This window comes from Neohortaea acidophila (genome assembly GCF_010093505.1).
Source record: "Neohortaea acidophila strain CBS 113389 unplaced genomic scaffold BDY17scaffold_1, whole genome shotgun sequence".
NCBI lineage: Eukaryota > Fungi > Ascomycota > Dothideomycetes > Mycosphaerellales > Teratosphaeriaceae > Neohortaea > Neohortaea acidophila.
This window is the reverse complement of record NW_022985510.1, coordinates 89469-105468: the sequence shown is the minus strand read 5'-3', so window position 1 is coordinate 105468 and position 16000 is coordinate 89469. Positions and strand designations below refer to the sequence as shown.

Sequence of the window (16000 nt, the reverse complement as noted above, 5' to 3'; positions counted from 1 at the left end):
CGGAAGATGGGGCATCAGACAGGTGATAGATGCTCGCGCCCTGTCGATCAGTAGCCGGGCTGCGCATACCATCCACCGATGGGGACGGCTGCACAGAAGCAACATTCCGGGAACCCCTCAGTCGAGACAGCGGCAGCGTAGGCTTGGAGCGCTGCTCACTAGCAGTGCGCACGCTCGCCGTAGGACTGGGGCTCTTCCCTTCGAGCTTCGCCAACGCATCCTCAATCCCCCCTTCCGTCGGATCATCCGGCAGTCTCGCCAGCTGAGAGACCTTTGCTTTCATTGACGCCCGCATGTTCGGCTGCGACGAGTGGGTCGAAAGCAGAGTCCACGATTCCTTCTTCCTGGCCTGCAGGAAGGACGGAGGCGTTTGTGAGCCGTGACCATCGTGCCCAACAACGTGGACGTGTGATAAGTCGGCGGACGGCCGTCCAGATGACAGAATGGCCTGGGAAAAGGTAGAATATGAATCTTCCGTGTCCGGACGTGGGGAGCGCTCGAGGTCTTGCACGTTGTCTGCGCCCTTGAGATCGCCGCCGGGCCGTCGCCGAAGTTGGTGACGGATAGGTGGTATATCGAACATAGCAGGATGTGCACTGGAGGACTTCCTGGCTTGTGCGGCATCAAACGCCGAGGTGGCATCTGTTCCGGAAGAGTTGGGGATGGCAAGCAGATCGTGCATAGACCGTTCTCGAAGCGATCCGTTTCCGTCCGATAGAGGCTGGGAAGCCATTGCACGGGATGGAAGAGGCGGAGAAGCGGCGCCAGACAGGTTCGGGATTCCAGTGTCGTCCACAATGACGATGGAACGACTGCCCGTCGTCACATGGCTGTGTAAACGATTGTCGTGGGGACTGTGCAGCAAATCGAGACGCATTCCAGGCTCGCGCCGCTGGTCTTCGGTCAGTGGAGGTGCGGCCGCCTCTGCCTCCATTGCTTCGTCGACGGCCTCCCTGTACGTGCTCTCCACCTTCTCTCCCAAGACATCTACGCGCGGTGGGCCTTGCAATTGCTGCCAGGAGCCCGTATGCTCCCCTCGAGCACTGTGGCCCGAGCTATGAGATGCTGAGGAATTTGTCGATCGGTTGCTGGACGGCGGAGAGTCGCGATTCCGGTGGCTGAGTACTCGACGTACATCCCCTACCACCTTCTTCACCCCAACGTTGATATTAGGGGTCTGCCATTGCCGATCTCGCTCTCGCAGGGATGGAGACGGCTCGGGCAGACCAAAGTCGAACGCGTGGGTGTCGAGAGGCGGACTAGTTGGAATGAGAAGCTCCACTTTAGACGGCGAGGGTTGTAGTAAGAGACCACGCACGAGGCCGCCGGTGAAGCTGGTCAGAGGGAGGGATTGCAGGTCTACGCTGTTTGCTCTGCCGCCTGAGAGAGGCGTCCGTTCGTCTCGTAGTGCATCGGAGAAGCTCGCGCTTCGATTATGCCTGCGTGCTGTGGCGGTCGAGCGTTGGGATAGAGGACGATCGTGTCCTGGTGTCGGCGACGCCTCCTTGACAGGTTTCATGTGTCTCAAGAACGGGACGGAGCAAGACAGGACGGTCATGCTGTTCTCGCTCGCCGGAGTCGCAGGTATGCTCGCAGTATGGGTACTCTGAAGCCTTTGACCGGATGTAGACATTCTCGCTCGTGCCCCATCCTCCTCCACCATCGGAGGCAGACGAACGATGGAGCTACGGCGAAAGTCCATGATCGAGCCATCGTATTGCCCCGACTGAATCAGACTCGTTGCCGACGCCCGCACAGCCGAAGGCTGCTCCTCCTCCTCTCCAGGAACAATGTCGAGGTCGGGCGACGTCTCTGCCACATCCGGCACGTACCAGAACATGGCGCATATCCTTCTCCAACACTTCTTGAGCTCGCCGATAATGTTTAAATCACTGCCGCCGCGGTCGGACAGTTGAAGCAAGGAGTTTGCAACCCCGTTAACTCGATCACAGAATTTTTGACGCAGCTCGAAATCAGGGAGGAAGTCGTCGGCAAAGTAGTTGAGAATCCAATGTCGAAGGGCAACGAATGTCCGCACGGTGACGATGCGGCCGGAATCGCTTCCATTCGCCAATGCCCAGTCGAGCCGGACGAGTAAATAGTCTAAAAGGTCGTGACTCGTCAAGAAATTGCGGTACGTTAGGAAAAAGTCGGACAGAAGCTCGTAGTCCAAGAACCAAGGTGAGGTGATTTGGGCGATTAGTCGAGCGGGCGTTGCGGCCATGATTCGACCAGTGACGGCCGAGTATCGCACGAGAGAGGGGTTGTTGATGTTCGCTTCAACATGATCATACATCGCCCGATCGCTGTGATGCGTGCGAAAGCGATTTGCGTGGGACATGGTGGACGAGGCAGCATGGGATGGAGTCAGAAACATGGCTCCAGACGCTCGACGAGAATTGTAGCGCGTGCCAGCTCCAGGAGGCGCGGGAAATCGGTCATATTCTGCCTTGGAAAAGACGGAAGAGCGGAAGTCCTCGGTCATCGAACTGCGGATGGAGTTGTGGAGATATGCCGTGCCGCGGTCGCTGAAGCGAGGTGTGCCGAGTCGATAATGGGGAATGCGGAAGTTGGCGAGGCCTTCGCTCAGATCGAAGGAGCTGTTGGGTCTCCGTCCGGGCTCTTGTCCGTTTAGCAGCAGCTGGAACTCAGCTGCATCTTGAGGCTTCGCCCTGACTGCATCATCGACGGTGGAAAAGGAATGTGAGCGTGTCCGATTCCGGTTTTGTGCATTTGATATGCTTGGAGGCGGCACTGGAACGGTGGTATTGAAAGTCGTACCCGCAGTGCTGTCGACTTTCGGGCTCCCATAGCCGGCCATCTTAGCCGCAGGAGGGCTCCCCAATCTTTCGATATTCCCGCCCTCCGACCTGCCGGAGGTCCGTGGGGGTGTTGCAGGCATGCGAGAGCCATGGTCGTTGGAGACGCGAGTACTGGGCTTCAAGTAGAGTGTGCCATTGCGACCCACGTTGCCGACGGTGAAGCTCTTTGCGCTGGGATCACCATCGTGACTCGGACGTTGCGCTCCTTCGTCCCTTCGTGTGGGAACGGTGCTCTCACCGCTTCCCTGTGTTGTGCGAGTCTTCTGTGCGTCCTTTTTCTCGCGAGAAAGGCGAACTGGCGGCTTTGTGGTCGGCTGGCCGGGGCCTTGTCGACGCTTGCGAGCGTAAGAAGCGCGGTCCATGTCGAGCCATGAGGGGGTGCAGGGCAGCGTCAATGCATGGCGAGGAGAGTCGGAAGGTCTAGAGGAGCGTGTCGCGCATATTCGTCGAGGTCATTGCGGCGTGGAATGGGAGGAATAGAAGGGCAATGGACGCTGCGATTGGCTTGGTTGGCTTGGGTTGGTCTCTCAGCCGGTTGGCACGTGGAAATGGTCAGCCGCGTGACATGACGTGGGCAGATGCAGGCTGAAACGACGGTCGACTGCACGCCGAGGTGGTGGAGAAGGCGAGGAAATAGCAGCGCAGGGCAGCGAGAGCGAGAGTGACGGCAAAAGCAGCGATGGCAGTGCGGTGCTGGCTGCATCGTGGGCGCACACGCGACTACCGAGTTGGGCCAAGGGCGTACAGGGCGGAAGGGCGGAAGGCGGTTCCTGCTGCAGGAGCTGCGGTAAAGCTTCCATGGACTCGGGCAACGCGCGGCCAATCAGACGCCCAATTCCCTCTCATTCGTCGCCTGGCCCTTTTTCCCGTCGATTAATCCCCGACGACTCTTCGTCTTTGCTATCCCAATGGCTGAGCCTAGGGGATCGCGGAAGATCCAGAGGCATCTCCACCACTCGTGCAGTGTCCACTCCAGCTGAGCCCCAGGAACGGGAAAATACGACAGGATGCTCCGTCGAGGCCGCGGAACATATGGGCTGACCGGCGCTTTGACTCGAGGAATGGACGGTGCGCTAATGCAGTGATTGCACATGGCAATGCAACGCCTGCTCTCCCTGATCCCGCGCACGGCAGGGAGCTGGGATCAAGCTGATTCATCATCTCAAGAACACCTTTGCTAAGATCGTGGTTGTAATAGAACAGTATACACTTCCGACGCAACTGGAACCTTCTCCTCTCCACGGGAAGATCATCGAGCGGGATCTGCAAGGTACAGCTTTGGCCGATCGCCGTGGTGGTATGACGGCTATGGATGCATGGGGATGCACCACGTGTGCTGGCGCTGCGACGGCGTAAGTTTAACTCTTTTCTCTCATACGAAGAAACACGTTCGTGCCGCAGGAAGTTTAGCTCGGATGTCTGCTGCTTTTTGCGCAAAAGTCAATCCTCCTTACCCAACTCTCATCAGTCATTCGATGCCGAGTTCTAGTTGTTCATGCTTTGTCACAAGATCAATTACCTGGATCTTGTTCATGCAGTCAAGTCGGAATGGAAACCGATAGCCGCTTTGGGAACCCAAGCTAGTCCGCAAAGAACGATTGTCCCGGCTACGACTTCTTATATGACCGCGATTCGAGGATGGCCTCGATCACCTGAGGCTGGAGGCTGTAGGGCACGACTCAGCGAGGCCCGCTTGTACGGCTGGCTTGCCGCTGGAACATTGCTTGAAAGGCGTGATGCGATATCTGAGAACGCCAATTTGACCATCCTCGTACGCGGAATCCGCATGCCCATGGGTAGGCTTCAATGTGGAGACATTGTCGGAGGGGGCATCATGGAGCGGCGTCATCAGACGAAGGCGCTCTTTCGTCCGCCGAGTTTGCGCAGATGCAACACCGAACAGAACACAATTGCTGGATTGGGACGAGGAGAGATGGTGAAAGGTGATGTTCGTTTCACAGCAGCATTACGAACGCTCTCCATATCTTCCCGGCGATGCATCGTAACCATCTAGAACACCAGCGCCGCACCCTTCGTCTTCTTGTCACCACTGCGATACTAGTTAGCAGGCATGGTCCATCATTGCCACACTGACACAAACATACCCCAACTCGAAGTGCTTGCATCGCTTCAATGCCAATTGTGCCTTGGTCTTACATTGTGTGCATTCTAACCGCAGCACCACCTTCTTCGTTGTCTTTGCTTTCTTGTGGAATACGGGTTTCGTTTGACCTCCGTAACCGGACTGCTTGCGGTCGTATCGGCGCTTTCCTTGGGCGAAGAGCGAAGCCTGAAGACATGTTCAGCATCCACCTCAACCGGTATGTGTGCGCATCGAGGGGGAGGGCATACCTTGCCGGCCTTGTATTGTGTGACTTTGTGGTTGGTGTGCTTCTTGCAGTCCTTGCCCTTGCAGTAGGTGCGGCGGGTTTTGGGAATGTTCACCTATCGCGTTGCGTTGTCAGTCTATAGCGTCCTTTTCCAGCGATTGCGCAGTGCTGTTGATGCGTCTGCAGCATCTACAGATTCTCGATCGCCGCCTGAAGTGATATTCGGGGTGTTCGGCGCCGATGCGGATGGTTCACGGATGCCATGTCTGCTTCGGACGCTTCATCACTGCCAACCTCCAACCTCCTCCTCCGGCGAAACCTCGAATCTGCAAAATGCTGCCGACGATCTGAAGCTCTGCGTGCACTGAATTTCCACTCACCATCTTGGCTGTTGGATGCGGTCGGGGTTGATGGGTGTGAGGTGATGTCGCTGCTACAAATTTGAAGATGCTTGTGTGGGATTAAGCTTGGCATCCTGTCATGATTTCTGTCAATGCCAAAAGTCGAGGTCGGCGTAGCAACCACCAATGTTTACTCGATCAACACAACTTCATCTTTAATTCAGTCTCGTGTCACAATTCCCGCCGCACATCGCCTTCACTCGTGCATTGCGCAGCACCATGGCGGGAATGGAGGACCTCATTGATTTCAATGTCATCGAAGGGCATAAGGAGAACATTCAGGCTCTCCCCAGCGGTCGCTCCGCCAAAGCGCTCGCTCAGATCTACTCTCCACCCTTACTCGAGGCCAACCCGTCTCCATCGCTCGTTCCGGATGCAAACTCCGCCCGGAGAGCAGAGTTCGAGAAAGAACTGCAAAACATCGACGAAGCAGATGACCCTCTCGACGTCTACGATCGTTACGTGAAATGGACTCTGGACGCCTACCCATCCGCGCAAGCCACACCGCAATCCCAACTTCTACCCCTCCTCGAGCGCGCTACAAAGACCTTCCAAACCTCCCCACACTACAAGAATGATTCGAGGTATCTCAAGATCTGGCTTCACTACATCAGGTTGTTCTCAGACGCGCCGCGCGAAGTGTTCGTCTTCCTCGCGCGACAAAGCATCGGCGAGTCCCTGGCGCTATACTACGAGGAATTCGCCGCCTGGCTGGAGAACGCAGGCAGATGGCATCAAGCCGAAGAGATCTATCAGATGGGGTTGGAGAAGGAAGCGCGACCCGCCGAACGACTGTTGCGGAAGTTCAACGAGTTTGAACGTCGAAATGCCGCGCGACCACAGGACACCGCAGAACCCACAAGTCCAGCCCTGCCTGCTGCGCGACCCGCATTGGCCGCGAAGCTCGATCCTTTCGCCCTGACATCCTCACCTACCGACCAACCGCAACAGGCCAAGTCGATCAGCAAGAAGCCTAAAGGCTCCAAGATGGCCATCTTCTCTGACATCGACGCGCCTTCACGACCGGACTCCGGAAACAGCTCCAAAGGCTGGGACAACATCGGCACGCTCGCAGATAGAAAGAAAGAGAACACGGTGGAAGCCAAGCCTTGGGTTGGAGAGAAGCTGAAGGGCGGCAAGACGAATGGTGGAATGGAGAAGATCATGGTGTTCAAAGACCAGGTAAGCCCATGAAATCCCCCCCGATCGCGTCCAAACACGCGATGCACCACACAAAGTCGTGTATTTACGGATGCAGGACTAAGTAATATTCTTATCTATATCCAGTCATCCCTGAAGCATTCCCACACATTTCTACCCCGACATCTCTTTGAACAGTCAGGCAGCAGCGCTCACGAGCAACAGCGAGTTCCCAATGCCAAGACTGGTAGGTTGGACTGCGTGTTTGTGAATCTAGAAGCGGTGTATCCCGACGTGACGAGACCGGAGAAGGAGTATTGCTTCGAGGAGTTGAGAGCCAGGCACCGGGGTTGGTTGAACAGAGATTGGAAACGGCAAAGAACCGCAAAGAAGGATGAGATGGAGCTCGATTTGCCCGCTGCTCGTGAGGAGCCGGCGCAGCAACGCGCAGTCTCACCCCAGCCCGCGCGCGAAGCAAGGCGAGAGAAGAAAGGCGGGTTCCAGATCTTTGAAGACGCTCTGGAGCCGAGTACAGTCAATGCCACAACCACCAAAGATGAGGCAGTACTGGCGAAGACATTTTCCCAAACGCTAACGCTGAACGACGAAAACGCGCCGCCCACACGAGAAGATGTCGATCTCGCAAAGAAGCTTCGACGGGAAGAGCGTGCGAATCGAACGCGAAAGATCCAAGTCATGGATGTCAAGCACATCAAGAACGAAACGAAGACGATCCAGCTCAATCTCGACTCGCCGACGGGGCCGAAGCTGAAACGCAAGAAGTCGGTGGAACGATCGGAGCCTACCATGACCATCAACACTCGAGAGGCAATGGACGAGATTTACGGCATTTTCAGCCAGCCTCTTCCATCGCAGGCTGAGCAGACGGATGGCGAGGATGACGACAGTGATACCGACTATACGACTGGCGATGAGAGCACCGGCACTGGCAAGCTGTCAATACCCGGAAGCGAATATGGCGATGAAACCAGGAATGAGATTCTCGTTGGCCAGAAGTCCGCCACTGCCGATGAGGACGACCGAACAAATGTCAGCAGCTGGTCTGAGTTCACTACCAGCAAGCACATCCCGAAAGACAGCCATGCTAGTGAGAGCCTTCCCGAGTCCACGCAAAGCACCACCTGGGACGTATACCAAGACGAAGAGCCGTCCGCGGAAGCTGGAGAAGACGTCGTAACACCTCTAGAAGATGACTATCCACGCACGCAGTACATCCCCGTCCCACCGGAAGGCTACGAACCTCTCGTGGGCCCGTATCGGGATCCGTCTGTCATGGCGAACAACAAGTTACCCTACATGACGCCCATCGTCGAGCAGACCGAGTACTCTCTCGGAATGGGGACCGGCAAGACGGAGAAGTCGAACTTCAGCGCCAAAACGCCCAGCAGGAAAGCAGGTGTGCCTGTGTCTCTGCCTGAAGACGACATCCTTTCTAGCAGCCCATTTCAAGAGGTCATGATGGCTGACAATGCCGAAGACAAGCGTAGAGTGCTTCAGCCGGTCCGCACGAAGACGACGAAAGGCACCATATCGCTAGGGCAGGGGACGGCGAAGTCGCAGATCGACGCGAAGGCGAATGTGTCTTCTGATGTTGGTTTCACGCAGAAAGGACCGATCATCAAAGACGAACAGTGCAACCCGATGGACCCGCAACTTCGACAGACGATCCTGTCGCAGATGAAGCCATCGCTCTCGTCTTTCGAAGGCTATCATGAGCGCCCCGATATCGCATCCGGCCGCACAGCCGAGATCAAGAAATACATCCGCACCCTTGCAAAAGTCAACAAGAGCAGCGCCGGCGTGGATAAGACGGCGCAAACTCTCTTCCTACCGCCGATGTTGACCTTCCAAGGCGGCGATGGAACGTATACCATCAAGCGCGAGCTGGGAGCCGGAACATTTGCGCCGGTGTACCTCATCGAGAACAGCGCGGCGCTCTCCATCTCTGAAGCGGATGAGAACGATGAGAACCGACCTCCGTCTCGCGTGGGTAAAGCAGCTTACCGCAAAGCCTTGGAAGCGGTGAAGATGGAGGAACCGACGAGCGCATGGGAGTTCTACATCCTCCGCCAGTCGCATCGAAGGCTAGGAGTGAGTCGAGCGGCGGAATCGATCGTGCGAGCGCACGAAATGCATGTCTTCCGCGACGAGTGTTTTCTCGTAGAAGAATACCGTGACCAAGGCACGCTTCTGGACCTGGTCAACATCGCGCGCATCGAAAATGGGAGCGGAGGCGGCATGGACGAGCTGCTCGCCATGTGGTTGACCGTCGAACTACTCCGCACCGTCGAAGCGCTGCACGCCAAACAGATCATCCACGGCGACTTGAAAGCCGACAACGTCCTCGTTCGCTTCGACGATCCAGGCATGGAGACAGACTGGTCGCCCACCTACTTCCCCAGCGGCGCCCACGGCTGGGCAAGCAAGGGCATCTGCCTCATCGACATGGGCCGCGGCATCGACATGAAGCAGTTCACGCCGAACGTGGCTTTCATCGCCGACTGGAAGACGACGGAAAGCGACTGCGCGGAGATGCGCGAGCTCCGGCCCTGGACGTACCAAATCGACTACCACGGGCTCGCGGGCATCATCCACAGCATGCTGTTTGGCAAGTACATTGAGACTGTGGGGGAGAAGGCGGGCGGCGCTGCTCTCGGCGCGAAGACGTATCGCATTCGCGAGAATTTGAAGCGTTACTGGCAGACGGAGATTTGGGCCGAGGCTTTTGCGATGCTGTTGAATCCGCTGATGCATTTGGAGGCGGAGGAGGGGCGGAAGATGCCGGTGTTGAAGGGCCTGAGGGGCTTGCGGGAGAAGATGGAGGGGTGGTTGGAGGAGAATTGCGAGAAAGGGGTTGGATTGAAGGGGATGGTTGGCAGAATGGAGGGGCTGATCAAGGAGAGGAGGAGAAGGAGTGTGAAATAGGGTGATGTTGACTTCACTTGTAATTTGGGGCATAGCGTTGGCGTTTGGCTGGTGACTGTGTCCATATCTCGTACTCTCGCTGGATAGAATTGATCATTCGTCGGCCGTGAGGCTCATGCTTATCCTCGTCTATCTCGTGATCGACTTCTGTGCCGTCGATGGTGTCGTCTATGAGATCTGCCGTGATCACTGCGTTTCTGCACAGGGGCATCCAACGCGAATCCATCCAGACTGTCAACATCCGCATCTCGTCGTCGATGTGTCCGCTCTCGTCGCTCGTCAGATTTGACTTCAGCGACCTCGTCCAGTCGTTTCCTCCTCCACTTCTCCTTATCAGCCTCACTTTGCTTCAACTGACGCTGAGCTTGTTGCATCGCGGCAAATGGATCACTGGAGGAAATACGACTGTGCTCTCGCTCTCTGCGCCGCGGATCTTCATTACCCCAGACGTCTTTCATAGGCTCATCCGGCAGCTTCGCGCCACCGCCATCTTTGGAAGAAGTATACCACGGCTTCGCCATACCGTTTTGCAGGCCTGCTGCATTGCTGAAGCGCATGGTATATTGGTCTTCCTCACGTCTACGCTTCTTCGCCTTCTCCGCTTCCGCCTCGGCGTTCTTCTCTGCTTTGCGGAGTGCCTTTTCGTCCGGAGGGGCTATGAGCTGGATGTGGCCTGCATGGTCTTGCAGTGGGGCATCGCCATCTTCCGCATGCTTCACGAGGGCTTGTCTGGCAACAGCGCCAGCTTCGGCATCTTCTTTGGCAATGCGAATATCCCGATCGGTATCATCCTCTCCTCGCAGTCGCCGGCGCTTACGAGGCTGGGAGTCATCATCACGCCTTCGACGCCGCTCGCTCGACTCGTGCAAAGGAGACGGGACAGGGCGGATGGCGGCGGGAGGGGGCTCTCCGCGGAGGAGGGCTATGCGTGTCGCGGCATCCTCCTCCTGCATGCGCTGCTCCTCGGCCTCCTGCCGTGCCTGGGCGGCGGCTTCATCGCGCCGCACGCGCTCGACGTTGTCGGTGTTGTACACATTCCAGCTCTTCTTGCCGAGGAGGTGTAGCACCATCGTTCACGGGCGGGCCTCGGACGATTAGCTTTCGAGGATCAGCTGAGAAGACGCCGCCCGGCCGTGTCACGCTCGTCACGGGCCGGAAGTCGAGGGAGCCGGCGGCTGAGAGGCGCTCTGCTGGAATGAGGCAAGAAGAGGCTCCCCCCAATGTCCGAAGCTGCATGAGGCTAGTCGAGGCACGGCGGCGGGGCGGGTCCGCCAAACAGAGTTGCAGCATCTCAGCTGCCTACGAAAAGGCTAATCCCGGCGCAGCGATTCCCGGGACGCGCGCTGGTTGGTTGGCGGGCAGCGGCCGGGGCCTGGAAATAGCTCAAAGTCAATTCGCATTTTCAATAAAAACGCACCAGACCCTACTCTGCTTTGGGCGAGATGAGCTCATCATTAACCCGGCGAGCCTCGCGGGCCAGACGCGCGCCACCGGACTCCAGACGATCGCTTTGGTAATTGCCCTTGTTCTTAGCGTAGCCGGGCGGGCTGCGTCAGGCGACGATGACCAACACGTTGGCTCGGCGGGCTGGGGTTGGGCGGACGTTGTGTCGTGCTGATCATATCATTACGGCTTCCCGCAAAATGAGCGCTTTCAACGCCCTCCTCCGCCTCGTTCTCTCCGCAATATTACAGTAATTCCAACGGCCGCGCAACACCCGCTCAACTAGAGACGTGTTTGCCTTCTTTTTTCTCGCCCTCGTGTTCACAGAGTGTCCGTTTCACCAGCTTTCCCGAGTCCGCATTCCGCATTTGTGTGACGGGCATCAGCGTCGGATCACCACTCACGCGCTCATCAGCCTGCAGATCCGCCACTGACTTTCCGTCGGACTCCCCATGGCGGCTGTCATCGCGCACGCCGTGGCTTGCTGACGCCCTCGCGTTAATTCGGCCTCTCACCTAATCGGAACGTCTAATCCTCCTCTGTCCCCCGTACTCTCAGACTCGCGATAACCCGACCCGTTGCGCAACGTTACACCACCTGCGATCTCTCCCGACCCTCTTCATTCCGCACGCGACTCGCCCATTCCCTCGGTCCTTTTTACGCCTTGCTTTGTGTGACTCGACTCACGCAGAGGTATTTCCTTCTCGCGCTCCCCCGCTCCTCGCGAGCCTCGAGCCCCGTGCACCCAGACTCTCGAACATCAGACCCGACCTGCCCACGCCAACATGCCGACATATCTTCTCCATGGCTTCCGCTGGCCTCGGCCACTGGTGCGCATCCACATCATCATGCAGAACCTCGACGACGCGGCGCCGGAATGGCTCGTGGCGCCCGAAACCACCCTTGCCCTGCTGAAGAACTTCCACGAGCTCTACCCGGAGTGCATGCAACACCTCAACAGCCTGCGCTTCGTCGAGCAATACGATCCCAGTACGATAGCCGCTGCTACCGGCCCCAGCCAGCCCTTTGCGTACGTCGCCGATCTGGTGGAGGAGGTCAGCCTTGGCTTGGAGATTGACGAGGTGCGAGGCAAGGGTTTGGCCAACGAGCAGTGGGGGGCCTTGATGGAGCTTCGAGACAAGATTGCTCCGGAAGAGAAGGTTGGCTGGTATATTGTTGTCTGCGGAGACGAGGAGAGAGTTGCGCGTCCCGTTGCTGCTGCTCCGGATCGAAAGAGCGAGGTTCCCAGCGAAGCAAGCGGAGCCGCTTCTGCTGCGAGTATAGCACGTAATAAGCCTACGGCCACCCCGGCGACAACCATCGCACAGCCAACTCCGAAAGGCTTCAAGAAGTTTTTTAGATTCGGTCGGAGCAAGAGGTGAGTGCGGAACAAGACCCTCCATTCCCACGTCGAGTCTTTCGCTAACCCTGTTGCTAGTCGAGACCAACTGGCCGACAACAAAGCTACCGGTTCCCAGTCCAAAGCATCGATCGCCGCAAGTCAAGAGGAGGCAGAGTCCAGCAGCGGACGTCCTGCGTTGCCGTCTAGTACGCGTCCCTCCTGACAATCCTCGTTGCCGGGTGGCTCGTTGACTAATGACAATGCAGGCCTTGATACGGCGCGGAGCGGCGGAAGTTCGAGTACTCCAAGCATTCCACCCAGTGCGAGCGCCAGCACCCCACCACTGCCGGATGACATCGCTGAGCTGCCCGCGATGACTCCCACCAGCAGCCGTGGTTCCACTCCTCCTCCCGACGAGCTCAACTTCATTCCCGACTTGGAGATGGCGACGAAGTACCGGAGGACGTCGCAGATCCCCGACTATCGCGCGACCGTCTTCCCGGCAGTTGAACCGAAGTATGCAAACATGCCGCCGATCGAGCCGGAGAAGAAGGTGCCGGTACGGCAGAGTTCGGATGCTCCTCCAATTCCACAACGTTCGGAGGGCCGGAATTCCGCTCGCCGCCACTCCGACCTGTCTTCGTTGCGAAGCACATCGCCACGAAATTCGGACGGGTATAGCGACGGCCGACGCCGCTCAGATAGCCCCGACCTCATCGCGCAAGGCCGGCGGGTCATGAGTATCCCTAATATGCGAAGCGGGACAGTCAGCCCCCTCACCTTCCGTAGCATCAGTCCCAGCGGACGCAGCGTCGCGAGAAGTTACAGCCCCGTCCGCTCCGGTGCTGTAAGCCCTCTGGTGCAGGACGAGCCGTCACTTACTCGTGCACAACACCGCACATCCGTGCAGCTTCGCATGCAACGCCGATCGCAGATGACAGCGCTCGTTACGAAGATCCCGGACGCCACACCCAATCAGCCCGGGCCGAACCAGGAGACTGCCAACGACGACGATGAAGAGATGGACGAAGTCATCATGATGAGTCCAGCGGTGCGCGCCCCGCCGAAACAATTCTTCCGCCGTTCGGGGACTGCGACGTCCTTCATGTCATCTGCGAATGTCGCGGGGTTGGATAGTATTGTGGAGAGCGATGGCCGGCCGTACTTTGGGCAGGAGGTCAACGAGAAGGATCTGCTTGCCGTGAATTTGGAGAATGCGTTTGATCATTTCTGATCTGGTGTGATTACTTGATGACGTGGCTCTGGCTGAAGAGAGAGCACGAGATACCCTGTCGTTTCCTCCATTGTTGTGAGCGTTCGTGTTCTGAGAGACGGAGTCGTGATTTGGTCATTCTTAGCCCTTTTGAGCGGCATTGGCGAAGCGATGAAGACCTTTTAATCATGCGGATTTTAGCCGTCTTCAATAGCGTATCATTGTCCGAGAAAGTCAGATTAAAGAGAGTATGTTCTAATGCTGCGAGGTGTAGGGTCATGAAGAGGTTGGAGGGGCGGTTATGAAGTTAGTAGTGAGATTGATGCCTGAGGCATTCAGCCAGAGCCTTGGCAAAACTTGAAATTCCACAAAGCCAAATTCTCTCTTCGCCGATTCCACTCCTCAGCAAGCCGACAACTTCACAACACATAATCGCCATGGCCCCCAAAAAGAACCAGAAGGGTGCGGACAGCATCAACGCGAAGCTCGCTTTGACGATCAAGGTGCGTCTCATGAAGATGGACAAGACGGCGCGTGCGAAAGCAGGAAACTGACGGCTTGGATTGTTCAGTCTGGCAAGGTCACTCTCGGCTACAAATCGACCCTCAAGAGCCTGCGATCTGGCAAGGCGAAGCTCATCATCATTGCCGGCAACACGCCTCCTCTGCGGAAATCTGAGCTCGAATGTAAGCGCACCATCCCCGCCAATGCGGAGTCGACAATGGAATTCACATTCGCTGACTTTTGATGAAAAGACTACAGCATGCTCGCCAAAACCGCCGTCCACCACTTCTCCGGCAACAACGTAAGCCTCATCCCTCCCCTTGCGCCACACAATGGCCTGTAGAAAGACCCAAAGACAATACCTAGCGAAGGAGTCTCTCGCGGCTCTGGAGGGTACATCAAGCACTCATCTGGAGCCCTGAGAAGCAGCTCCTACCGCTCTTGTAGTCTCGGTCGGCAGGCAGCTGTGGAGGGTGAAACAATTTGAACTGACGTGAAATGTGTCTGCGCTACAGATCGAACTCGGCACGGCATGCGGTAAACTCTTCCGATGCTCCACCATGGCGATTCTCGACGCCGGTGACTCCGACATCTTGAGCTCGAGCACGGCATAGATATGTGAAGAGGAGGTATTCGGAGAGCATGAATCGGCGTTGATGCAGCGGGACTATATTCCGGCGTTGTGATGCGCTGAGTGCTGGATTTGCACCTTTGCCGTAGCGGGGGCATGCCACATATCTCAATCAATGCCATCGTCTTTCTCATGAAGACCAAATCACGAACCTTCATCTCAACCCTTGCTCGCCAGTGACTCCTCTGTACTGAACTTCTGCCCAATTTGCGACGGTTTGTCCATCGCTCATAGTGTGTCATAATCACGTGACCCACAATTTTGATGCCAAGACTTCTCGTGGGCTTTGCTTTGAAATCCACCTGGGCTGACTCAAAGGGTGCACTTCAGAACGTCACTCTTCCTCCTTTTCCATCACCAACACCATCCAAATACCCCCCAAAACACCGTCGCAATGGCCCGTCGTCCAGCGAGGTGCTACCGCTACTGCAAGAACAAGGTATGTCCCGATTTGAGCGGCGTCCGGCGATGCAAGAGGCGCCACCGCACGACCGAGACAAGATTCTGACATCCACCCTCTTCCCAGCCCTACCCCAAGTCGCGATTCAACCGTGGTGTGCCCGACCCCAAGATCCGCATCTTCGATCTCGGCCGCAAGCGTGCCAACGTCGACGAATTCCCCCTCTGCATCCACCTCGTCTCCAACGAATATGAGCAGCTGAGCTCCGAGGCCCTCGAGGCCGCCCGCATCTGCGCCAACAAGTACCTCGTCAAGACGGCCGGAAAGGAAGGCTTCCATCTGCGTGTCCGCGCCCATCCCTACCACGTCGTCCGCATCAACAAGATGTTGTCGTGCGCCGGTGCGGATAGACTGCAGACCGGTATGCGTGGTGCTTTTGGCAAGCCCAACGGCTCTGTCGCTCGCGTCAACATTGGCCAGATCATCCTCTCTGTCCGCACTCGTGACTCCAGTAAGTTTAGCCGCTCTTGAAGTAGTCTCGCCCAACAGCTCGACTAACATCATTGCTTCCAGACCGCGCCACCGCCATCGAAGCCCTCCGCCGCAGCCAGTACAAGTTCCCCGGCCGCCAAAAGATCATCGTCTCGAAGAACTGGGGCTTCACTCCGCTCGCTCGCGAGGACTACGTCGCCCGCCGACAAGAGGGCAAGGTCCGTGTGGATGGTGCGTACGTGCAGTTTTTGAGGAACAAGGGCCCGCTCGAGTACAACGTCCGTCGCTTCCCCGAGGCTTTCGAGGCGGAGGCTTAGAGAGATCATCCTGGGATTG

The 16000-nt window shown here is 57.2% G+C and overlaps 7 protein-coding genes across 7 annotated transcripts; 5 read left to right on the top strand and 2 right to left on the bottom strand.

Annotated features, from left to right (window-relative positions):
- Positions 1-4116: 4116 nt before the first annotated feature.
- Positions 4117-5016, top strand: BDY17DRAFT_1210 (uncharacterized protein). The gene has a single exon (XM_033729311.1). It carries the CDS (start codon positions 4318-4320, stop codon positions 4834-4836), a length of 519 nt encoding a protein of 172 aa, XP_033593585.1. The 5' UTR covers positions 4117-4317; the 3' UTR covers positions 4837-5016.
- Positions 4833-5535, bottom strand: BDY17DRAFT_306468 (zinc-binding ribosomal protein; the record flags this gene model as incomplete). Its single annotated transcript, XM_033735030.1, has 4 exons — positions 4833-4872; positions 4928-5112; positions 5175-5267; positions 5533-5535. The coding sequence occupies 4 exons, from the start codon at positions 5533-5535 to the stop codon at positions 4833-4835; spliced, it is 321 nt and encodes a 106-aa protein (XP_033593584.1).
- Positions 5536-5720: 185 nt separating this feature from the next.
- BDY17DRAFT_1180 (Mad3/BUB1 homology region 1-domain-containing protein) lies at positions 5721-9699 on the top strand. The gene is made up of 2 exons (XM_033729280.1): positions 5721-6735; positions 6841-9699. Exons 1-2 carry the CDS (start codon positions 5773-5775, stop codon positions 9637-9639), a joined length of 3762 nt encoding a protein of 1253 aa, XP_033593583.1. The 5' UTR covers positions 5721-5772; the 3' UTR covers positions 9640-9699.
- A 59-nt stretch (positions 9700-9758) lies between these two features.
- Positions 9759-10709, bottom strand: BDY17DRAFT_319583 (uncharacterized protein; the record flags this gene model as incomplete). The annotated part of the gene is made up of 1 exon (XM_033736292.1): positions 9759-10709. One exon carries the CDS (start codon positions 10707-10709, stop codon positions 9759-9761), a length of 951 nt encoding a protein of 316 aa, XP_033593582.1.
- Positions 10710-11867: 1158 nt separating this feature from the next.
- Positions 11868-13658, top strand: BDY17DRAFT_306466 (uncharacterized protein; the record flags this gene model as incomplete). Its single annotated transcript, XM_033735029.1, has 3 exons — positions 11868-12460; positions 12521-12630; positions 12691-13658. The coding sequence occupies 3 exons, from the start codon at positions 11868-11870 to the stop codon at positions 13656-13658; spliced, it is 1671 nt and encodes a 556-aa protein (XP_033593581.1).
- A 377-nt stretch (positions 13659-14035) lies between these two features.
- Positions 14036-14951, top strand: BDY17DRAFT_288157 (cytosolic large ribosomal subunit protein L30). The gene is made up of 4 exons (XM_033732150.1): positions 14036-14140; positions 14209-14323; positions 14393-14442; positions 14657-14951. Exons 1-4 carry the CDS (start codon positions 14075-14077, stop codon positions 14753-14755), a joined length of 330 nt encoding a protein of 109 aa, XP_033593580.1. The 5' UTR covers positions 14036-14074; the 3' UTR covers positions 14756-14951.
- A 215-nt stretch (positions 14952-15166) lies between these two features.
- On the top strand, positions 15167-15981 carry BDY17DRAFT_243561 (ribosomal protein L10e/L16; the record flags this gene model as incomplete). Its single annotated transcript, XM_033730448.1, has 3 exons — positions 15167-15211; positions 15299-15683; positions 15746-15981. 3 exons carry the CDS (start codon positions 15167-15169, stop codon positions 15979-15981), a joined length of 666 nt encoding a protein of 221 aa, XP_033593579.1.
- Positions 15982-16000: the final 19 nt, after the last annotated feature.